The sequence below is a fragment of the Nycticebus coucang genome, chromosome 13 (assembly GCF_027406575.1).
Source record: "Nycticebus coucang isolate mNycCou1 chromosome 13, mNycCou1.pri, whole genome shotgun sequence".
NCBI lineage: Eukaryota > Metazoa > Chordata > Mammalia > Primates > Lorisidae > Nycticebus > Nycticebus coucang.
The window spans coordinates 93,466,855-93,491,466 of record NC_069792.1 but is presented as its reverse complement, the minus strand read 5'-3'; the positions used below and the strand labels follow the sequence as shown (position 1 = coordinate 93,491,466).

Genomic DNA, 24,612 nt, shown 5'->3' with positions numbered 1-24,612 from the left:
AAATGTGTTTATTAAGTGCTTCTTATGTTCTAAACTCTATTTTAAAATTTTGCATGCAACACACATCCAGACGAGAGGTAAGTACTATCATTTTCTACATGTCACAGCTGAGAAAACTGAAGCTTAGATATGTGAAGTGAGAAATTTCAGTAAGAAATAAAGTATACCAGGATCAGTTGACCTCCAAAGTCAAGATGTTTCCATTGCTCTGTGAAGTATCTCTTTGGCAATGGATACTCTGTCCATCCGGACAGCCTTTACTTTCTGAGTTCCTGCTTCTGAGCTAGGATCAGAGGACTCAGTTATAGCCCCTGACCCCGACATACCTACAGTCTAGTTGGGGATATTGAAAGGTATTGAATAAGTGAGTGAATAAATGAATACGTAAGATCCATTTTACATTTACATCAAGTGTCTCCTAGCCTGGATACACGGGCCTCTCTAGTCTTCTCTGCATTCTAGAAGGAATTTATGTTTCTAAGCCCATCTCCAAACTTTTAAGCCATTTTTTTCATATAAAAAATACCTTGGACACCTCATTTCTGCCATCTGAACATTTGTCAAACACGCTCAATGTTCCGTCACTGTCTCATAGCAAAAGGATACACAAAACTCAGTAAATGATTTTGCTGATGATTTATTGCTTTAAGGAAAAAATCTGTGAACAGAGAGTTTAAGCCGTGAAAGCCCTTCACAGTGAGCAAACATGCTCTATGCTACACAAATCGCGAGAAAAACGAGGACTTGCAGACCATGATAGATTGTCCAAGTGCTATTTTTCCTCTCCTGGGTAGCTCTAAGACTTCCTTTGTATATATTTTTAAAATCACAAAAACAGCAGTAGGAATACTTAAATATTAAGTCACAGTTTGAAAACAGGTCTATCCACATATATACAAACACACATGTACTGTACGTGGAGAGCTGTACCGTTGACCATCGCCACCATTTATGACTCCCAGCCCGGCAGGGTTGTCATTGTGGCTACTCTGCATCAAGACAAGTCTGTAAAAAGCAGTGACGTCATTCCACATAATAGTCACAGGCTAGTTTACTTCCTTACAATCCCTACGTATACACAGTGTACAGCGCTAGCGAGACTACACACAATCATATTATTGGAACCTACTTTCTTTGATCACTCTCTGAATCCTCTGAATTCAAAGTTAAAATTGCAGCTATTTTCAGTAAAGCTTGTCAAGATCATACCTTTGGATTTAGGGACGAGATAACTAGGTTTAGTGTCAGGACAGATGGCTCAGCGACATCCTATCCTGGTTGGTGATCCTGGTCTGCTCTTCACTAGATGGTAAGACCTTGAGCAAATGATTAGGCCTCTGGGAGGTTCAGCTGCCTCTAAGTGATGATAATGCCGCATCTCGTAGGTTTACTAGGAGGACAAAATGAGATGTGGCAGAGACCTGGCACGTGCTCAGAGCTCACTGAGTGCTTGGAGAAAGGTTTAGGATTAGTATGGTGAGTGCAGGGCTCCCTTCCTCTCCCAGAACTGGGCATGTCCGAGGAATTCTCTCTCATGTAAATGTCTTCAGCAAAGGCTAATTAACCCTTAGCGCGCCTTTCCCTCATCTCCGAACACACAGTTACAATGGACCAGACAGGCAGCCTTTGAATTCTATTAGAATCCCCTGCTAATCATATTCTCCATAGGAGTCATTGGGGTTCTGCCCAGAGGCACCTCCAAGAGTAAGGGAGAACAGAAGTTGGCATTTGGGCTCTAAACTCTTTGTCTGACTTCTCAGCCTCTTGGAGTCTCAGATTCCCTATTTATAAAATGGGGAAGAGATACATCCTTTGGTAATTAAATAAGATAATGAAAAACTTAGCGTAGTGCTTCCAAGTAAACACTCAATAAATGGAACTTTCCCCATTATGATTAGTCTTAAATTTTGCTCAATCAGACTACACCATTTCAGGAAAATGATGATGGCTATAAAGGGTCGTCCCTACATTGGGCCCAAATCACCTTCCTCATGATTTCAACTGACTTCAACCTGTGGGTCTGAGATTTGCCCTGTGGGTCCTGCACTTGGCCATTCTGACCATTCTGTTGTCCCCATTCCCAGGCTAATCCCCAATTCCTCCAACCAGGCTGCCTATGATCCTGGAAGCTATGCTTAGTTTCCCACCCTGGGATTCAAATTAAGAACCCAGCTCTTTTGAATTTCAGATGAAATTAGCTGTTATCCAGCCTTGCAGTTTGTAGATGGCAGCTGTTTTCACTTTAAGAAAATCCAATAGGTCCCACACTGACTTATACAAGAGCTCATTCGTGGGGCAAATCTCTTTATCTCTTTATCTCTCGTATACATAAATATGCATTTCTTTAAAATAGTAAATGTGTCTTTTCCTATGGCACTTACAAGATTTTGGCTGATGAAATCGGATTTTCATGTAACTCTGAAAGAAAAGAGCTTCTGAACAACAGTAGTACCCAGTTTCCTCTATACACCAAGTACATGTTGAGCACCACTGTATGCCTTGCACTGGACAAGGCATTTTGGAGGTCACAGTTGGGAGGACACATGTCCAGTCCTTTCTCCTGTTGAGGAATCCCTCTGCTTGCTGAATGAGCAACTACTCAGCACTCAAAATGCAGGAGTCTGTTCTGACTTGATGCCGGGGGTGACATACAGGGGACATCCTCTATGGGGGATGCATGGATTTTCGTTTTTAATCAGACATTCTCCTTTTGGGAAAGGGGCTAGAAACAATGGTAACAGGGAAAAGTGACAGCAAGAAGTCACTTATTCCATTACGTTTTCCTAGTGTGACATGTTTGGAAGCTCTATAAAAAGAAGAAAAATGGGGGTTATGGAGTCAGTCCAATTTGGATTTGAACCCCAGCTTCCCCGCACACCAGCTGGGTGACTCAGGTCAAGTACTTTCACCTCTCTAAGCGTCCATGTCACGCATGTAAGAACAGAAATAATGATGGGAACTCCACAGCGGGGTCATGAAGATTCAATGAGCTAGTGTATACAAGCACATAAAAGGCTCTAAATTAAAAAATTATAACAGTTCAGCCCCATTTTCATGAATAACAACCTTCCCTTTTTTTTGACTTCAACCCCTTTTGGCTTTAAACCCCTGTTAAGTAAACCCCTGTAAGTATACATACCCAGAAAGTGGGTAACTAGTAACCCTCTGTCTTCACATCAGAAAACTGGTCAGCAGATCTAAAGGCTGAGAAGTGGGTTGCTGAGGCAGAAAGAGATGTGTTCTGGGCACAAGGACCCCTTGGGGACCCAGAGCCTCTAGCTCAAGGGGCCAGCCTGGGCTGACGCAGTGGGCCCACTTCCTGGGTTGCCTCATAGCTGATCTGGACCTGTCTTGGTCATTTTAGGCAGGTCTGGCCTGGTCTGGGCCCGGTCTGAAGCTGGGTCTCTCAAGGCTCCATAAGAGCAGAGGAATGTTCCAGGACACCACTGTCAGGGACCAGAGAGGCCAATCCAGGGGGTCCCCCAATCCTCATGAGCCGCAAGCAGTCAGAAGGCGAGGTTGCAAGGAAAAGCTGGGCAACTGTGGAAGCCCAGTCAGGGGCAATGGACAGTGCTCGGGTCAACTGCTCCTTGTGAAATGTGATGACCTGTCTCATCCCTGGAGTATCAACTGGGGGCCTTTCCCATCAACAGGAGTGTTTGTCAAATTGCATTTCAGATTGGGATGAACTTAATTTATTCCCTGCACAGTATAGGGGTTAAGAGGACCTTAACCTCAACAATACCCAGATTAATGTATACAACTTTCCATTAAAAATCAAAAGCAAACAATAATTCACTGTACTTGGCAAATGTTTGGTGACCTTGGGGGAAAACAAATTATTGGAATCAGGGATAGTTTTGGTACACTGAGGTCAGAGCTGACCATCAGAGTGCCACTTGGAAGGATCCACTGTTCTAAGCCCCGTATATGCTCCTGAATGGACCCAAAGTGTCTTGCCATTTGGCAGGCAAAGAGGGAATTAGGAATAATGGCTTTCTAGTGGATTCCATTCCTTGGAACTTAGTCAGAAATTCGGTGAAATGAACAGGCTGGATCAGGCCTGGGTCTTGTTCAGAGAAGCCAGAGACAGGTGTTTTCTTTGATGTGAATGCCGAATGCTGATAAGGAGAAGACCATAGTCTAGGCCTGAGCAGCACCATCATGGGTCATTTGGGTCACTACAAACAACAAAGGCACCCCAGGGTCTTGTTCAGGGTAACTAGGCATGAGGGGAAATAGATAAAACACGACTCAGTGGTGTGAAGTTATGGACGGAGGGCTGGCTCCTTCACAGGCACTGAGCCAGACCCTCACCCCATGGTTGACACCAGCCTAATCAGCAATTTCTGAGAAGTCAGGGTAGGGTTCTAAGTCAGCAAAGATGTCATTGGGATTCCTACAGCTCAGGTTGCAGAAGCAGGCATTGATCCACAGGACCTGGCGAGAGAAGCCTGGCCCATCAGGACACTGGAAAAAGACGTCAATGGTCTTGGACTTGTAGGGGATACAGCACCTGCTGTCCGTGCAGGCCCCACAGTACTTGGGTTGGTAGGAGCGGGTGCTGATGCAGCCTGCAAGGGTGAAGTTCATGGGCACTTCTGGCTGGTATACAGCTAAGCACTTCTTCTCGGCCTGAAGGAAAGAAAGTTGCTCTCAGTGAAGTTCAGAGGACAAACATCCACCTTCTTCCCTCCAAGCCCTTGAGTTTTCCTTCTTACTCATCACAGGAGCATTCCCCCTTATTTTTAGAACCACGACATGTTCACACAAGGAAGGACACTGGCAAATATAGCAAGGTCTGGCTCCCCTGGGACCAGCAATAGGACTACATGGTCAGGGGACACACCGTACCCTCCCCTCCCCATCCTCTGTCTCCGGTGGCTTCTCCCACACATGCTTGTCAGGCACCTTATTCTGCAGGACCAACATTCTTTAAAGGAAGCACTATGCTCTATTCTTCTGTTGGACTATGGTTCCTCAAGATGGTGCCCTTTTTGTGCCTCTACAGTACGTTCTGCGTCTCGTGTCTGGTACATGGTAGCCACTTACTAAACTTGTTAGGAGTTGCTGGCGTCTGCTACATAGCACCATGGTGCTGGATCCAGGCTCTGTGGGGGCGTGAAGCTGATACAATGGGCCAACCTTTTAGGACACATAATTATGGAAGCAAAGCTGAGCCTGCAGCCTAGATAGATCCCCCTCGCCCAGCTCAGTGTCTTGGCTCCCATTGTTCCTGCTACTGGGACATTTTCCATTTATGTTTTCAGTCAGATGTCCACTGAGTATCAGCTGTGTACTAAGCACAAATAATACAATGGCTGGCAGGACAGAGAATGATAATCCTAGGGGAAGAAGAAGGAAGAGGAAGGACGGATCAGGTTGACTGGCAGAGATGACAGGAGAAGCTGTGCAGGGGACCAGTGGCAATGGGTGTCTGAAGAGGGTCACAGGGGCTGGCCCGTCCTATCTACTGGACAACCTTCTCTTCGGCATTCCCAAGAAACCAGCAGTGCTGCAGGAGTGGACTCAGGGCTGAGCTTTTACTCTGTTCTGCTTTGTTTTTCACGTGACATCAGGCTGACCCATCCTAAGGCATGAGTGAGGAGGGCGTCAGTCAGGTAAATAAGATCCATGTGCCACTCTGAGGTCTGGGGCCTGGCGCTCAGCAGGGGAGGAGATTGGCCACAGTCCTTTGCCATTAACAGCAGATAGGTCCTGGACTCCAGGGGCCCCAGGTCCTGTTCAGAGCTCCCCATGTAACTCTGTAGTGTGCAGAGGAAGGGTGGGAATTGATGAGGGGCTCTCAGAATGACCATGGAAGAGCACTTCGGAAAGTCCCTGAGAACGCCTCAGAGTGACCTGGGTTCTGGTTCCACCAGAGCTTTTGGTGAGTGAAATTCACCAAATGCACCAACTAGTAACACACATTGTCACAAACAACTCTCACCCCAAACATACCAGGTGGGCTTCATGACTCCCGTCTTACGAAAGGCCCCTCCAAGGAGGTCCAGGAGCCAGGCTCAAGGCCAGGTTTGTCTGCTTGAGCCAGGTTAAGTCCAAGGTGCTGCTGGCGCTCTGGACCCACCTTGATGAGCAGACGGATGTCCACCTCACACGGCCGCAGGTTGCAGAGGCGGCTCTCCTGCTCAGGCTGGCACCAGGTGTTGGCGTTGGAGATCCGTGTGGAGACCCCCAGGCCACAGCTGGTGGAGCAGGGGCTCCAGGGGCTTGTGTAGGCTATGCAGTTCCTATGCCACGGCTCCACATCATCCGCAGCCACTGTGTGTGGGGACAGATTCCCTGTGAGTCTCCAGCTTCCAGCAGCCTGACCCTCACCCTCCTGCACCAAGGTCCCCAGAACTCAGAAAGGGAGAGAGAGACCACACCTGGGTGTCCTTCCCCACAGGAGGGCAAGTTCCCTTTCAAATGGCATAGTTGCCCAGGGAGCAGAGAATGTGTTCTCAGGTCCTTATATTTTTCTGATCAAGAGAGGTTGCACAGAAGCTTAGAAGAAAAAAACATCTTTAGAGACAGGTGGCCGGCCCCAAGTTGTGTGATCTTAGATAACCCACTCTGGGCTTGCCTCCTCAGTAGACCAATAATATCTCCCTGTGGGCTGTCAGGACGCTAAAAAGGTCTAGATTTTGACTGATGCTATGTCAAGCATTCCACTAGGTGCTGGGAACAGGAGGTTAAAAAGATGCTGGGGTGGGTGCAGTTGTGCCTAGCTTGAAGTTCCAGCTACTTGGAAGGCAGAGGCATGAGGATCCCTTGAGCCCAGGAGTTCCAGCCTGGGAGAGAAAGCATGAGACCCTGTCTCTAGTAAAACAAAGAAACAAACAAACAAAGCCATTGTCCCTTGTTCCTGCTGCTACAGAGATTAAGTTTACTTGGGGAAAATTCAAAGGTGACTACCTATTGTCCTAATACCTAATATTTCGTGTCAGTAATGCCGAGGGCATTGTGGTTATGAGGATACACAGGCTTTAGGGTCAGATGTCCAGAGTGGCCCTGGTAGCACTGCCTCTTACTAGTTTTGCAACTTCCAAAAAGCTGGCTAAACCTTCCTGTCTCAGCTTCGCCACCTGCTAGTGGGGTTGACGACAGTGCGTCTCTTCCAGAACTGTGATCAGGCAAGGTGACTTCACACCTGTGACAGCAGCCAAGCTGTCCCTGGCCTCTCAGGAAGCTAAGCCCTCGGCCAATGGAAGTGTGTGTGGCTACTTCACTGTGGCCAACTCAACAACCCACTTGTGGGTGGTTCTCTGAATGCACATGTTCCCGTGTCTAGAACATGGTAGGTCCTCACTAACTACCTGAAAAATGGAAAGTGGTCGTGAGCTGGAGATGGAGGCAGGGGATGAGCCATAAGACAGAGAACTGTCCCCAGAGAGACAGGGACTAGATGCATGAGAGGAAGCGCTGAGGAGAAGGCCAGGCCCACGCAGACACTTGTGTGCTCAGGAAGCCAGAGGGAGGAACGGGCAGAGAGGGGAGGGATGGAAAGGCAGAGGGGGAGGGGAGAGACAGAGAACAGGAGGAGGGTAGCATGGACAGAGGCCAGAGAGAAGGTGGGAAAAGTAATAGGAGAAAGAGGAATGGGGCCTGGGAAGACATGGCGAGAGAGACGGAGCCAGAATGAGAAGGGAAGAGAAAGAGCCCCTCAGGGCCCATGCTCAGCCCCAGGAGTGCAGGGAACGCAGCTAAGGGATGCAGGGATGAGTGAGGGGAGGAGGGAGAGAGCTGAGAAGCAGAGGAGAGAAAGTGGGCGTCCGAGGACAGAAGAGGGGCAGGCTGGGTGGGGCTGGGCTGTAAGTACCCTGGTGGGCAGCAATCCGCCTGGGAGGATAAAAGGGCTTTGGTTTCTGGGTCACCTCATCCAGGCAGGGGCTCTGTGTGTACTAGGACAGAATGGGGTCACTGGGCCACACACAGTGGGCAGGCAATCTCTGCCTCCCCCTCTCCTGGTGACCGTTTGTGGCCCTCGTAGTGGGGGCGGGGGGGGGACAGCTGCCCTGCTGACCAGGCCAGCTGGGGACCAAGCTTTCTCTGCTGCCTCCTGCCATCCACACAGCTTCTCCAGCTGGTGATGTCATCTCCCAGGGCACATTGGCAATGTCTGCAGGTGTTTTTAGTTGTCACAACCCTGGGGGCGGGGAAGCTACTGGTATCTAGTAGGTAGAGGTTGGTGTGCTACTAAACATTCCCCAGCGCACGTGGCAGCCCCCCATAAAGAACTACCTGGCCCAAGACACTGACGGTGCCAAGGTTGGAAACCCTTCCCTAGACAGTCCCTGAGCAATCGCAGCCTCTTAGACTCTTAGAACTCCCAAATCCATTGCTGTTGCTCCACCGCTTCCTGTCCATGCTCCCAGGAGACATTTCCCTCGGCAATGTCTTCATCTGCCACCTGCCATGCCATCAGGCACCCCAAGTCTTCCCCTTACAGCTTGGCTCTCCCTTCTGTCCCCTCCCATCTCATCTCCTATCCACTCTTCAGATGTCAGCCTCCCCAGACCTGAGCCCAGGACATCCCAGCCACGCCCGGGCCAGCAGCTCCAAGCAGACGGTTTCCTGACCTCTCCCTTCCTCCAATACTGACCTGCCCTCATTACATTAAACCCTCCCTGTCTCGGCACAGCAGAGCCGCTTCACTCCGTGTGTGTTCCTGCACTCGTCCTTTGGCCTAGGAAGGCTGCGCCCAGGAGTTCTGCTCCACTCTGCTTCCTCCTTCACCACTGAGGAGGTGGATTGGATTGACACAGAGCCCTTCCGTCCCACTCGAGCAATGCCCCCAACATCTGCCTCTTCCTCACCCCTCCCCTCCCTCTGCCCTGGTTCAGATGCTCACTAGCTGACCCAGCCGTTCATCCACCTGTCCACCCACCCCTCGTCCGTCCATCCGTCATCCTTCCACCAATATGACAGGCACTAGCTGGGTGTGTCTAGATTTCTAATGTGGGGCTCGGCTCCAGGAAGCAGAGGTGAAGCAGAAAGACATCTCTCCCAGACCCATAAGTCCCTCGACACCCGCCCTTCTTCCACCCCGACCCCTAAGCTCCTTCGTAGGAGGAGGCTTTGTGTAGGGCTTTATTCTTTACAATGTGTTGGTATTATCTCCATTTTATAGACAGGGAAATAGGGTCCCAGGGGAATGTGACTTTCCCAAGGCCACACAGCCCGTAGGTGATGGGTCTGCAACCCACCCTTGGGGGCCACCCTTGGCCCACTCAGGCCCACACCCACCTAAGGCGTCCGTATCACGAGGTGCAGTTTTGCGTGGCCTCCTGGCGTTGTCGTCACACACCCACTGCTCACAGCAGCGGCCAGGCACGCTTACCCGCCGTGGGTGGTGGCACCAGAGGCGCGGGGGCCGTGCACGGAGGCACAGCGGCGTGCAGCCCACGGCGCCGTCGAGGCACGTGCAGTTGTACTTGCAGTTGGGCTGGAAGGACTGGCCGTTGTTGTAGCGCACCCCGTCCAGCACACAGCCCACGCCAACCACCTCTGCAAACACAGGGGGCAGTGGATCAGGCCCAGCGGGCATGGTCCCCTCACCCGGCAGCCTCCTACCCTGGACCACACAGGAACCCTGGGGATGGCAACTGACACAGGGGATGGGTGAGTGCCGCAGTGACAAATGCAGGGAGGCCTGGAGGGCTGGACACCGTGCGCACGGGCATTGGGTGGGACTGTAGTGGGGGGAAGGCAGGGCAGGAGTTTCTGGGCATCACCAGCCAGCAGCCCCTGACAAGCATCCGTGCCAGTCTCCACTTACTGAGCACTGGGTCAAAGGATACAGCATCCCACAGGTGGGGACCCAGGTGGCCTGGCACAAAGCCCAGTACCAACAAATACCTGCCCCTGGGGCTCTTAGGTCTGAGGGAGGCACACATGCAAAACAAGCCAGGACACCAGGAAACATGTGTTCCATTCACCCAGCCCATGTGCATGGAGCCTTTAGGTGCTGGAGAGGGAATGGTGGGTAAAAGAGACAAAGCTCGTGTCCTCAAATAGTTTACGATATAATGGGGTCGGGGAGAGGATAGACATAGATCATGTAGTGCTGGTGCTGATGGTGACAGTTGATGGTGACAGGTGTCTAGGAGAAAAGGGGAGCATGAAGTTGGAGGTAAGAGTGGGGGGCAGCTTCCAATTCAAGAAAGGTGGGCAGGGAAGGCCTCAGTCAGAGGACGGAGCTACCACAGAGGCTGGAGGAGTCGAGGAAGTGAGGCCACCCGGTGTGGGGGGACGAGCCTTCAGGCAGGGAGGGGACACACATCAGAGCTGGGAGCAGGGACCCTGGATGAGGGAGTTGGGGCGGGGGAGGAGTGGAGGCAGGGAAGGCTTCCTTCCAGGCTCAGAGGAGGATGCGAAGCCGTGGGAGCCTAGAACCATGCGTGGCACCGGGAGGTGCTCAGTGAGCAGCTGGTGACTAGGTGGTAGGGACTGAGCTTTAAAAGGACACTCTGGTCTCTGAGCTGAGTGTGGACGGCAAGGATAGAGTCAGGGCCACCCAGTAACCCAGGTGAGTGGGAGGGGCCCAGAGTGCAGCTTCTAGACTGATTTGGAAGGAGCTGGTGGGACTTGCTGGACGTTCAGGAGGATGGGGTGAAGAATGACTCCTAGTTCTGTAACTGGAGTTCTGGAAGGAATAAGACTCTCTGTCCTCCTAGGAGGAGAAGGTTTTGGGGTAAGTGGACTTCAGTGCTCTTCATTAGGCATAAGATTCTGGGTTGACATCGAGCAGCCATGTGGCAATGGTTATGCCAGCCCACAGCTCCAGGGTAAGCTTGGGAGCTGCTGGGCTAGATGGCACACTGGCTATCACATTCTCTCTTGAGGAAAGCTTCTGGAAACACAAGTAGAGGGCCCCTGGGCAGTGAGAGTGCCTACCTAAGGAGGGGCACTGGCCATGTGCAGTCACCTGGTAACTCTGTCCTGTCCCCTGCGTTTGCTTAGAGGTGGTTAACAATACTGATCCTAACGTCTGGCAGCTTGAAGGTTTTCTAAGTACTGTCTCCTGTCACTGGAACCTGGATATCCTCTTATTGCATATTCCATCCCAGGAGGAAACACCTCACATTCTCATCTTCATTTTCCTGGGCTGTGGTTATCGCGCAGGCGCAGAAAGGAAAGATGCTCTTTCTGACTGTCTGATCTCGCACCAGGCCCTGTCTGATACATTTTCAGTCAGTTTTCCCAATGACTCCATGAGTTTTATTTCCCCCGTTTGGTAGACAGGAAAGCTCAGAGAGGTTAAATGACTCATTTGTTCACAGTCATGAAATTGGTGAACGACAGAGCTAGGACTCAAAACCCGGGGGATCTGGCCACAGCCTGTTTCCTCCTGCCAGACCCCAGTAAAGAGGGGAAGCAGGGAGGGGAAAGAGCAGAGGAGGCACCGGGCGAGTCTCCAGTCCGCGTTCTGAGTCACCCCTGCCTGCGCCCTCGCTCCAGGAAGGGGTGTGTGTGTGTAGGTGTGTGTGTGTGTGTAAGTGCCTGCGCATACACGCACGCATGTGTGCTTGTGTGTAGGAGAAGGTGGGAGAAGTGAGAGGGCTAAAGACAGAGCTCTGACCCCTTGCATGGAGACCTAGGAGGGAGACATCAGTGCAGGGTGCCTGGGGTCCTTGGTATGGTGCTTCTCACCACGAGCTGCACAATGGAACCACAGTGGAACCTGAAAAGCTCCAGAAAATTTTGAGGCCCACACCATGCTTCAGAACATGAGGGTGGACTTGGCTCTTAGTGTTTTTCTTTTGCCGGCCTCAGTACTTTTTAAAGCTCCCCAGATGGATCCAGTTTGCAGCCATGGCTGAGAACCACCCCTCCTAGGAGGTGCTACAGTCTCCTTGGGCCTGTGAGTGGGGATGAGGCGGCATCCCTGCTGGCTCCAGGGACCCTGCCCACTATAGGCTATGGGAAGCATGGTGGCAGTGATGGCCCCCCGGCAGACTCGGCTTCCTTCCTCATTCACTTTCTTTCTGACTGATCGAAGGAACCACTCCTGAGAGATGGCGAAGCCAGCTGGGTTTCCTTAGTGCCTCCTGTCTAATCTCAGCCTTGCAAGTCCACATGTGACCTTAGCTTTCTTCCGATTGAAGGACTTCCAGAAAGTCAAGTCACCTTGTTCTGCCATTGGGGCTTTCACTCCCTTCACCCACACCTCCAAGGACTGTTGGCCCCATGGGGAAAAGGACAGCGGGTCGTGCCTTGTTGCACTCACACAGGTGAGTGACGGTACCTTTTTTGTTCCGTCACTCACCTGTGTTCATCTTGTGAATAACTAACGGTAGGTGGACATGAGCTGGGGTGAGCCCTGATCTTTACCAGGTTCCTACCATGTATTAGACACTTGGCATCCCAGCCGCCCAGTGAGGTGGGCATTTTTTGTCACATTTTTCTTGATGTGGAAACTGAGCCTTAAAAGGTTAAGTAGCTTGCTAAAAGTCATAGTAGTAGTTAGTGATGATGCTGGGCTTTGAACTCAGGTTGTTTAGCTCCAAAGACTGCATGAATTTTCTGCTTCCTCACTCTTAGACTGGGAGGTCTAGGGCTGGAACTCTCCTCTCATGGGCAAGACAGAAATGACTTCTGCACATGAAGGTTAAAGCAAAGCAAATAAACCCCAAACCAGCCAATCACATTTTTTTTTTTTTGCATTCCCTTGTTTATTCCATAACAATCACATGAGGTTGGTTTTATCGTGCCTCTGAAGTGACGTGCCTATAGTCACATAGCTAGCAAGTGGCAGAACCAGGCCAAGTGTGTCTGCCTATAAATATGATCTTTCCAGCAAACCACAAAGCCCTCAGGCCTGCCTGCGCCAGCTGTATTAAATGCAGAGTAGTGTTTGTACAACCAAAATAGCCAAGCAGTCTTATTCAGAGGCCACTCTCTGCCCACACGTCTATTTAGTTTGGCCTACATAATGTTTTTAAGAAGATTTTTGAACGCATTGCCAACATTTACAAATAATACACAAATCTGGATTTCTGGATTCTCTTGAAAACTGAGCAGTCTGGATAAAACCTGACTCTTTTACAGTGGCAGGCACAGTAGGACCATCTCTGATGGCAAAGGCTTACATTCAGTAGTTTGCTATAGTTCTCACCATACTCCATTTGAGTTATACGTGCCAGGGTTGCAATAGCTCATGTTTATCACCTGCCTTGTCCTGGCCTCATTACCAGCACATATCTAAGGACAGATTTAGCCTGTTCTGGGAACTGTCTGTTGGCTGAGCTGACCGTTTTCTGAAAGAGAGGGACCCTTCCTTCTTTTTTCCCCTCCATCCCAGAAGTGCCTTCTTCTCTTACCGTTAGGCCTTCCCGAGACTCTCTTCTTTCTTGCATTAGAGTTTCACAAATTCAGACCCTATGGGAGCATTTCTAGGAACATGTTCAGTATTGCACTGGTGAGGTGTGTGTGGGGCAAAGAAGTCACCTAGGCCAGAGTTCAGTGTTCAACTACGTTAGAAAAGAGAAAGCTTCTTATGAAGCTTATGAAGCCTTTGGGGATTTCTGTAACTCCTATTCAGTTTTATTTATCTCAAGCCTACCTTCAGGGAACCCATGGTAAATGTAACACCTATTACAATCTCCTTTGGACTATGGTTTTTGTTTGTTTTTCCAAATAAAAAGACAAGAAATACACAGAGGCTAATGGTGTGGCAAGCCGAGGGGCTACAGGAAGAGAAGGCGGGAACTGAGTGCAAAGAGATGGGGGTCAGGGGGATGGGAAGGTGGCTTACAGGCCCCTGGCGGGGAAGACAGGCAGGAGAGGCAGTTTCTTGGCCCACACAACCTCTTGTTCTGAGAAAGAAGTCTACAAATGTACAGTGCCCGGCACATGATAAGATCTCAGTGTAGCTTTAGAGATTAATAGAATTGCAATGAACTAAATTATTTTTTTAATGACCTTGAAGAATGTTTGTAAAAAGTGAAAGCAATTTTGAGGGCACCTGGTTCTAGTGTAGGAAAGCCAGGGCAGGCTTCTCCCCTGGGTTACGAGGAGAGCGTGGATGATGTGCACCAGCAGTCAGTCCTGAACTTCAGTATGTGTGAAAATCACCTGGGCATCTTGTTAAAGGTATGGATTCTCCTCCCCACTTCCAAAGAATTTCACTCAACAGGTCTGGGGCAGGGCTCAGGAGTGATGTTTGTAACCAACACATCTGATGAACCTGTGCAGGTGAAGCTGCTCATTCTTTCTGAACATACTACTCAATAAAAGGAGAAAATCAGGAAGGGTGAGAAGAAGTGGGGTGATCACTTGCAAAGCTGAAGACACGTGACTTGGAATGAAAGTTGAAGTGTGAACCAATGATAAAAAATAAGAAAGTTCTATAGGTCAACTGTAAGGCTCAGGTAGGATTGTCTGACTGAGAATTATCACTGTTACCCTCATCACTGCACCCAACCTCAGGAAACACAGTGAGTTAGTTGGGTAAGAGACTGTGCCATATGGGGGCAGATAATGGGGGTAGATATGAAGTCACAGTTATAGGGAAGGCTTGACTCAGCACTGAGGAAAGAAGACTTTGTGGAACTTTTCAGAAGTTAGCCTTCCGTGTCATCATGCCTAGTTACCTGTCTTCATCATGCTGGATCATGTATTTTTGGTGATTCAAGATAAGGGAATACAAGTCCAGATAGAAGGATGTCTATCAGAAAGGAAGTCTCTGGGAATAAAAAAGGGATTGAATAGCCATGACAGAACACTTAAGAGCAAATGAACACCAACAGTCCTCCCTCCAAACATGAAAATATTATAATAGAGCCAGAGTAAAGAAAAAGCATGGGCAATTAGAAACTCCAGGAAAAACAACAGGGCTCATAAGAAAGAAAATTCAGACAAGTACACCATCTGACACTGCAGTGAACTGTACTCACACACTCACAATGTAAATACTGATGATGGTACAACCCAAACATAGGACAATGATATTTGGAATATAGGTGGTATTGAGGAGCTGAGTCATCAGCTCTCATTCAGGAATATTAATAAAATATACAAAATTGATATATGCACCTAATTAAGATATAGCAGAAGACATGTAATATATAGTAGGAAACATCAGACGAAAGGGAAGTTATAAGGAACTGTAGTAACCAGAGGAACATGGGGGCTGGTAGGAAGACAGTTGCTCTCTGCTAGTTTTTAACCTTTTAAGGCTACTGAATTTTTTTAAAAACATGTTATTTAATTTATAATTTTATTAGAATACCCCTTCTGCAGTGTCTTGGTATTCCCTGGAAGCCTGTAGGCATCTGTCAGAAGGTCACAGAGAACAAACCAAGCTTAGTTCCTTCCTGGTGGCTCTCTCTTCCCCAGGGATAGTCATAAGTGTGCCTCTGGGACTAAGAATAGAGCAAAAAGGGAGATTCTGGGCCACAGAGAATGAAGGCAGCCCTCTCTCCTAGGAAGGAACACCTCTGGCCTCTAACTTCTGTTGAACAGAAGCCTGGCCAGGTAAGGGACTGTGGGTGTGGCAAGGGAGAGGGGCCTTGAGCAGGAGCTGGGGGTGCTGGGGGCTGCTGGGAAGGCGGGAGGGTCTCACTTACGTGCACACACTCCTATTGCGTACCTCGGGCGGTCCCCACTGTAGTCGCAGTAGAGGCCCCTGTGGGGGTCACAGACAGCTGCCTCTGTGCAGTTGTCCCCGAGCTGCTGGGCACACATCTTACAGCACTCACAGCCATCTGTGATGAGGCTGACCCCCAATGGGCAGCGGGGTGGGGACGTTGGGCACTCACATGGCCACTTGCAGAATTGGGGGTGTGAGGATGTGTCCTCCAGTGGTGCTGGGGTGAAGGTTATGGTCGTGGGGGTTGGAGAGAGGGCCTGCAGGGGAAGAACAGAAGTGAAGGGGGGCTGCTGAAGCAGAGTCTCCACATCACATTCCCATCCTCCTGGCATTCAAAAGGTTTCAGCAAATTATTCTTAGCCCCACGCTTGCGTGCTGCCTTCTGGTTGGTGCCCACAGCCTCAAAGGTGAGTGTCTGGCTTCATCCTGCAGAGAGGGAGCTGAGGCTCTAAGAAGTTCAAAGCCTATGAGTCACCCAGCAGCAATGGGCTCGGGCTCAGGCAGGTCCACCCTCTTTGCCCCACCAAGAGTTCTGATTCAGGGGACTTCTATTTAAGATGGGATTCAGCCAGCCAACCTATTATTATTATAGTTTATTCTTTTCCCCTCCGAACATCAGGACAGGGTTGGCTCAGTGGAGCAGCAGGTGTGTGGCATTATAGCTCCTGGCATGTAGATCTCCCAGGCTGCAGAGAAGTGCATCGTACCTGCTGGCCAGCACAAGCCCTGCACAGAGGAGTCTTTGCATTTTGCTCTCAGGGCAATGGGTCTCCCTTCCCAAGCCCTGCTCGATATGTCCATGCCCATCAACCAAACAAGGGCATCATCTTTATCCTGGCAAATAAGGTGATGTAACATTGGGCCAGTGGGGAAGGGAAACCAAGGCACAAAGAGCTCCCTGCCCTGAGGACTGGGCAAGGCATGCCCTCGTGTCTAAATTATAAGAGATTCAAGCTACCTGTGTCTCCCGGACCCAGTCACCTTCCTGCCCCTTTGGATGCTTCCCTGAATCCCATCTGCGACACTCCCTCTGTATACCAGAGGACACCTCGGCCCAGGGGAGGAGGAGAATTGCCTGAGGACATAGGGAGCAGGGGCCAGAGCCAGGCTTTGAGCCATCCTCCCACTCCTGGGCCATGGGGCACTGTGTCCAGGACTTTTCACCTGTGACACCTGAATTCAGAGGGGACCCTGTGCTGCCATGGGGGCAAGCATGGGGTCTGGCTGGGCTCCAGGCTGCTCCCTCCATATGGAACCAGGGAGCCCAGTGTGCAGAGCTCACAGATCTACCTTCTGTGCTGAACGAGGGACGCCAGTGCTCCTGTTGTGTTTTTGAAGACACACAAGCAAGGGCAGTCATACTAAAGCCAGTGCTGAGATAGATGCTCACATCCTTCACCCCTTTCCTGAGCTGGAAACCGAAACCCAGACAGGCAGGCAGGCACCTCCAGGATGACCCTGCTCATACCGAGCCCCCAGACACAAACAAATCTCCCGACTCTCACTGAGACACCCTTTCCTTCTACCTCCTCTGGGCTCTTCGACTCACACAAAGCATCTGCAGAGCCAGCTCATGGTGTCTCTTAAGTTTTAGGAGTTTGACGATAAATTTAAAACTTCCCTGTGCTTGTATAATTTGCCAGGAATTAGTGGCAATTTATTACAACTTGAGGCACTGAGCATGGTGCAAAGATCCAGGTGCTCTAAACACCCAGGCAGGGATCGCTCTGCACAGGTGAGTGGGGCCCACCCTTGCACACTGGCCGGGAGGACCAGAGTCCAGTCAAACTGCTGAATTAGTTGGTTTTGGTCCTGGCACACAGTTGATTCAGTAAATATTGATTCCAGGACTAAAGGGTCCTTCAAAATCAAAAAAGCAAACCCAGATTTGGGGTTTTCATAACCCCCGGGCTCGACTTCAGGCCTTGGCAGACTCTGCTGGCCTGCTGATCTGTGCGTGCCTGGCTTTCCCTGAGGGCATCACGTCTCTTCATAATTAGAAATTCGTGTGGTTTTGGAGGTTACGCCTGTGAACTCCATGGGCACCAGGGCAGGGTGCACATTGCCTGTCCTCACTGGGGACAGATGGGTGGCTTCTCTATTGGGGCCAAATAGACCCTAGGATAATTAAGAAAACAATGCCTGTAGCTCCTTTCAGGAAGGAAGGCCAGCGGGCACCATGTCTTTGGAGGGCTTTGCTGGCAGGGAGCAAAGCTCTCTGGGGTGGGGGTGCTGATGGGGGTTCATCTGGGAGGCTTTAGTTTGACTGCCCTTGTTTGTGTTTCTTGAAAAACACAACAGGATACAAGACCCCCTACCTTCCTAAATCACTAAAACCAATCTCTCTCTCTCACTCAGGCACACACTCACACCCACACCCACACAAGTACTCCTATTTTTTGACGCTGTGGAGAGAGACTTTTCCTCATCAGCCTCAGATCGTCATAAGTACCAGCAGACCACCACTGAGGAGTCCTCATACCGTCAGCACATGTTCTCAGCAAAGGAATAGAGACCGCCTCTCCTCCAGGAAGCCTTCCCTGTCTGTGCCGTGCTGAGTTAGAGGTGCTGTCCCCACCACCTCTGCTATATTCACTTGAGAGGGCGTCTGGGCCTTGCTTCTCCCCATGGAGACAGGGCACGTGGCACACAGCAGAGCTTCATAGGATGGCTGGCTGGATGGAGTGTGTTACTTGCTATTGAGGACATCACATCCTGGAATCCAGACTCCTCCCCTCCGTACTGAGGTTTGGGTGTCAAGACAAAAACATAAGGCCTGTGCCATCCAGACGCGAGGTCTTTCCATGTGGCCCTGGGCAAGCGTCCTACTCTACTGAGCCTCAGCATCCCACGTGTGAGATGGGTGCAGTCAGGCCACCGTGGCTCCAGGGGTGATTCGAAGGGACATTATAGCAGCAGAAACATTAAGAGGGGCTGGCACTAACATGGCTGTGCGCCCTCTCCACACCATCACTGCAGTGCCCAGAACAGAGCTGAGGCCCCAGACACTAAGCTGAGCTGAATGGAATAAGCTTCTGCCTGGTCACCATCCATACTCCTGTCTCCATCCCAAGTTTAGAGATCTTCATAAGGAAGCTTCCTTCCTTCCAAAGTTCCTGCCTCGAGGCACCAGAGCCTTCCCTGGTTAAGGGAAGACACAGAGAAGGCCTCCTTTTGGATAGGGACAGTGCCTATGGGCCCCAAGGCAGTGCCGGGCGGCTCTGCGCAGTCTGCTAAGCCAGCCTTGCTGTTGGCGCCATCTAGTGGTGGGAAACTCAGCCCAGGAAGAAAAGTGCTGGCCAGGAACCGTGGGGAGGCTTGCAGATGGGGGCTGAGGACTCCTGGGTTTGATGCATGTCCCTCCGACTCCTGGTTGCCTTGTCCAGCAACTAAATCCAGTCACTTAGGGAGTGTGACTACAGGTTGACAGAGAGTCCAGACTCCTGATAATGAGCCAAGCTCTCCCTTCCTTCCTGTTTATGCACATAGGAAAACAGGCTGCTGGCAAGGGGAGGTTTCTGCCCTCCAGGGCTGACCGGGGAGCCGGGGCATGTACATCGACTCACTCGGTCCATCCACTTGTGCTTATTGAGCACCTACCACGTGCGGGACTTTGTATGAGGCTGGATGGAAGCAAAGCTGCATAGACAGAGCTCCCCTCCTTGACATTGATTGAGCACAATAAACGCTGTAATGATGGCATCCTCTCATACACTCACTCTTTTCTTTTCCCTTTCATTTGATTATTCAGCACATCTTTAGTCTGCTTTTCTTTCGTGCCAGGTGCTGACTATGTGCTGGGGAGATAGCGAGGGAGCCAAACGGACCAGCCTGTGGGAGGGCAGAGGAGGGGAAGCTGGGTGTGCTGTGGTTAGAAAGGGCTTCTCAAAGGAGGAGGTGTGCAGGTCTGGAAGGAGGGGAGATAGATCTCAGGAAAGAGTGGGTACACAAGGACCAGGTGCAAGTGCGCTGAGCTGGCACCTGTGCTAGTGCCCAGGGCCTGATGTGGCTGCAGGGCAGAGGCAGGAGGAGGTGCTGGCTGGGGGGAGGAGGATGGAGTTAGCAGGCAGTATAGATCAAGAAAGGCCTCCAGTGCCTGACTACTGTCCTCTTATCCAACATGAGCTCCCCAAGCTGGGGGACGGGGTCCATCCTGCCGAACGAGAAACTGATCTTTGCAAACACACATCTTCCTATGGAGTCTACATCATTCTTTCTAGCAGCAGAAGTTAAGAAGGAAAAAATGGAAACAAATATTGTAAATCAAGAAGAATGTTGTCTAGGGAAGGCCAGAAAAAACAAACGACAACAACAAAAAAACAGCATTAGTACTTTCAAATAACAGAAGTTCACCTAAAAGTCTCTTCTGGAATTAGACTCTCTGCAGATACTGCTGAGTTTGTGGGTAAGACAGAATGTGGTAGCAATCTGTGATGCTTTCCCAGGAAAGATGCCCAGGGCTTGCTCAGCACAGCCTGGTCCTGCCCAGCTCTGCCTGCTGTAGCCTCTGAGCACACCCAGCCCACCACCCCCCTCAACCCCCTCCTCAGGGACCCCTCCTGACTACCCAGGTCAGGAAACTACAAACAGAATCAAAATACCTTGAGACTCCCTAAACTCTAGTGCACATTAGAACGGCCCTGGTGCCTTAATAGACATTGATGCCTGGCCACTATCTCAGAGATCCTGACTTAAGTGGCCTGGAGAGGGTCTGGGATTTTTGCAGGTGATTCTAGTGCCCCCAAGTTTCAGCACCACTCGCCCATGGAACTTGTCAATATGCAGATTTCTGGGTCCCACTCTGAATGTTTGGCTTCAGTTCCTCTAGGCAGGGTTCAGAACCTATAGTTGGACCTGCAACCCTTGGTGATTCTTACGGGCCTGAGAAACACTGCCTTAGACCACCGGGCAGGGGGAGAGGAAAAAGTGAGGTTCTCAACGACCCCTTTTCTGTACACCTGACTTTGGTATAACCCAAACTTCTGTGCATCTCCCACCAATACACATAAACTGTGTCCACAGTGCCATCTGGCAGACCTGCACACATCACTTTGTCTCCTCAGGGTGACACATTGCTCAGTGAGCGGGTCTTGTGCAATCAAACAAAAATTCTGTATTTTGCCCTTGGTGTTTTGTTAAAATGGCTGAAAAATGAAAGAAAACAAAGTGGAGTAGCTCCCCATGATGAGACGCTGAGTGCTGCATACTCAACCCTTCTGGGCAAAGAGGGTCCCCAGTACACAGGTTAAAAGCAATGGGATAATTCTTGCCATTATATTTACTAGACAACCCTGAGCTGATAAAAATATGGAAGAAAAAAGATAAAGGCCCCATAGGAAATGCTGTGTATGTATTTTTGAGATAATGTTCAGAGGTAAGTGGTAACTATGTTTGTTATAGAGTATTTCAGCTCTCTAAAAATGGACCTGGGGAGATGTAAGACTACAGTTTGAACTTTTTACATCATTTTACTTCATGTTTACAAAAATGCATAGCAATAGGGATGGGAACAGAAAGTAGGAGGCTGGCTGTAGTCGGGTGGGCCACCCTGGGGTGCACCAGGCACAGGATTCATGAAAGGACACAGAATCTGTAGGGTGGGGAACCCTTTAGACAATTCTCCATCACCTGCCACTTCCAGCTCTAAGACGTGGAGCTGTGCTCTCGTGGTCTGAGCTTGTTCCTTCATGGTGAAATGGTGGTGATGACAGCATCCCCCAGCAGCCCTAATGAGCAGTTACAATATTATTCCCATTTCACAGATGGGGAAACTAAGGCTCAAGGAGCTTAAGTAACTTGTTCAAGGTCTTACAGCTGAGAAGTGGTATGAGACCCGAGTGTCCCTCCAGAGCCCTCCCTTATACTTATCATGCTGCACGACTCCTCATTCAAGCACCTCCATTCACTCATTCTTCCACCTACCCAACACATATACGTACCCAGTATTTACTGTGTGTCTGATGCTCAATGAACAAGGCAGGGTCCTCGCCCACAGGGAGGATTGGAAAGGAGCTGAGCCCGGGTTGCCCAGGGCCTCCGGAATAGAAATGGTACCCCATGTGGGGATTCTCAGGGATGAGTTGCCCTTTCCTACCTCCTCAGTGTCCAGCACAGCTCCTGGCCCACCCTGAACCTTCTCTTGGGACAGTGCAGATGGTCAGAGGCCTTGGCTTGCCTGCATTTGAGAGAGGAATCCAGATGCTCCAGTAGGGGGCAGTGTTGAGGCAGGAATGGTCTGAGTGCCACCACAAGGGCCCTGGGGACTCCCAGGAAAGGGTTGCCCTGCTGGAAGCAGCTTCATTCACTGTTTTACTGCAAAGATAGACTATGAGGGGAATGGGAGAGGGCGGATGGCCTGGGCCCTGGGTGGTAGAACACCCCCAGGCCCACCTGCTCTCCCACTGCCCTGTCTTTAACATCTGGGTGCCTGTAAGTCAGCCAAAAGGTGATGGATACCGGTTTCCCCCTCTTCTCTGAGGACTGCACCTCTAGGACCCTGCACTCCAGCCGATGGTGAGGGCGGCCCTATAGGTGGAGCCTGGGGGAGTGGGTCCTGCACAGACCACCTCCTTGGAAAGCTTTTAGCTCCAAAGGCCCCAAGGCTCCTGGGCTGAGGGCTTGGAGGACCAGGAGCTCCTCTGTCACTGCAGCACCCGAGGCCTTCTGAGAGTGGTGTCCAGGGAGTTGAAGGCCAGAGACAGATTCAGCCTTGGCCAGGCTACATGTCATGTGATGCAGCCCATGGAAAGTTTCCTGAGATTTTCTACTAATTGGTTTCATAAACAGGCAGCCTTGTGAACGTCTGGCAGAGGAGGGCAACCTTATGTGGAGAGAGTAGCATGGGAAGGAAGCCAGATTTTTTCCCAAATAATGAACCCTAAGTTTCAGGTGCAGTGGCAAGCGTGTGGACAAAGTCTCAGAGAACACTGGGCCTCTGAGGGGACACGGATGTAAGAAAGACAACTGGGTCACACAGCAAGGGGGAAAACTACAGCTGGTGGGCCACATCTGGCTCCGGGAGGCTTTGTAAAGGCTAAACCTGGTGTTTACGTTTCTACAGAGCTGTGAGAAAACCAACCATGACACACACACATTCACTCACACACACTCACACACATACACACACACTCTCCAACTTTAAAAATGTGTTGTTAGAGACCTGCCCAAATAGTCATCCAAGTGGATTAATAATATAATGAACCCCACACACCCATCGTGAGCTTTAATACTTAGCAACACTTTGTTGGTCTTGTTTCTTCTGCTGTCTCCACATGTAAGTATGCTTTTATATTCTTGTAAATCTAGCAAATCCTAGACATCCTATAATCTTACCTAAAATTCTTCAGTGTCTTGAAAGTGTGAGATTATTTTAAAAATACAGCCCTACAAGATTATCACACTGATAAAAGTACTTACAATTTTGAACTGCTTTTTAATTAATACCCAGTCCACATTAAAACTGCACTGATTTTCTCAAAAAATTTTTGAATTAGATGGCTTCTTTGAATCAAGACCATTTACACTTTAAGTAATTTAATCCTTGTGATAACACTAAGAGGGAGGCTGCTTTTATTATTATTGTCCCCATTTTACAGATGAGTAAATTGAGTCATAAAAAGTCAGATAATTTTCCCAAGGCCACTAGCAAATGGCAGAGCTGGGATTTGAATCTCAGTTCTGGGATTCAAAGCATCTGTCTCCTAAGACATCACAAAGGGCCATGCTGAAAGGACTTTGGCACAGCTGGGGTCAGGGCTCTGAATATAGGATGAAGAGGGGAAGGATAGAAGGTGGGATCAAGGAGTGCTTCCTGGAAGAGGAGGGATTTGTGCTGAGTCTAAGGGGTGAGTGAGAATTGTCCAGAGGAAGGGCAGAGAGAGCGTCTGAGCTGGGGATCGGCATGAACAAGGGTGTGCAGGCTGAAGCAAAGCAGCAGGGCTCAGAGAACCAGCCATAAGGGATGGGGCTTAGGGTTTAAGGGCATGGAGATGAAAGTCAGGGACCAAGGAACAGGATGTGTGCGTCCTCCAGGTGGGGAAGGCAGGAGTCTTTCTTGAGGTGATGACCAAAACTACCCCTTGAGGTCAGCCCTGATGGTCCCTAGTTGACAGCTGAGGAAACTGAGACCCAGAGAAGTTGAGACACAGCAGGAAAATAATACATTCGGCTGTTTGACTCTGGGTCCCATCCTCCCCCAGTGACCTCTAAAGCACGCTGCTCTTGCCTGCTATCCAGTTTATTCAGGTAATCAGCAGCAATGGTGGGCTTCCTCTGTCCCAGGCCTGGGCATGGCAGTGGCCGTGGGGTGACCAGTGAAGGGCTGGCCCTGGAGCCACAGCTGGCATAGACGAGGGTGGAAGCAGATGCCGTCCCCTGTGCTAGACCTTTCCCACCTACAAGGGAGGAGCGAGCATGTGCCCAGGGCTCCTCTGCCCCCATCCAGGAGGGGAAACCCTGGGCTTCAGTCTCCACAATGAGACTGGTAGCCTTGGAAGCGTCACTTTCTCTGTGAGAAGATCAGGCTGGTTGAGGTACTAGCTATGGGCCCCCAAGCTCTGTGCCCCAAGTAGGGCCTCAGTAAGGTCTGTCCCCCACCACCACCACCACATGGGGCATGATGCCGTCTCCCTGCCCTCCTCCTGCCTTGGACCCCTGAATGAGATGAGGCTGAACAGAACAGATGTCACAGGATGTCCCTGTGTGTGAACAGACACACAGGGACATCCTCAGGAGCCCTGCTTGGGGGATCCAGAATTGTTCTGAAGTTTGCACGCCATGGGGGGTGTGAAACTCTCCAGGCCTCAGTTTCCTTCTTTATAAAGTGAAGTTGATATGTGTGCCAAGGAGCTCAGCATGGTCCCCGGCACACAGTTCGGCTGTGTGGATCATTTAAAAGTTGAAGTTTGCAAGTGTCAGAACTTGGCCACCAGTGTAAGACACTACTGGGCCAGATACTACCGTCAAGGAAGTTGGCTGGTGTGTGTGTGCAAAGGGCAGCAGCCAGGAGGACAGGTGGC

General features: G+C 50.3%; 1 protein-coding gene across 1 annotated transcript in view; it reads right to left on the bottom strand.

Moving 5' to 3' along the window:
- Positions 1 to 641: 641 nt before the first annotated feature.
- Positions 642 to 24,612, bottom strand: part of CCN4 (cellular communication network factor 4) — a 31,263-nt gene continuing 7,292 nt past the window's right edge. Inside the window, exons 2-5 of the mRNA XM_053558271.1 lie at positions 15,573 to 15,852; positions 9,250 to 9,510; positions 6,089 to 6,282; positions 642 to 4,635 (exon numbers count right to left, since the gene is read on the bottom strand). Coding sequence (XP_053414246.1) covers positions 4,336 to 4,635; positions 6,089 to 6,282; positions 9,250 to 9,510; positions 15,573 to 15,852 — 1,035 coding nt within the window. The 3' untranslated portion in view covers positions 642 to 4,335. The remainder of the gene's footprint in view (positions 4,636 to 6,088; positions 6,283 to 9,249; positions 9,511 to 15,572; positions 15,853 to 24,612) is intronic.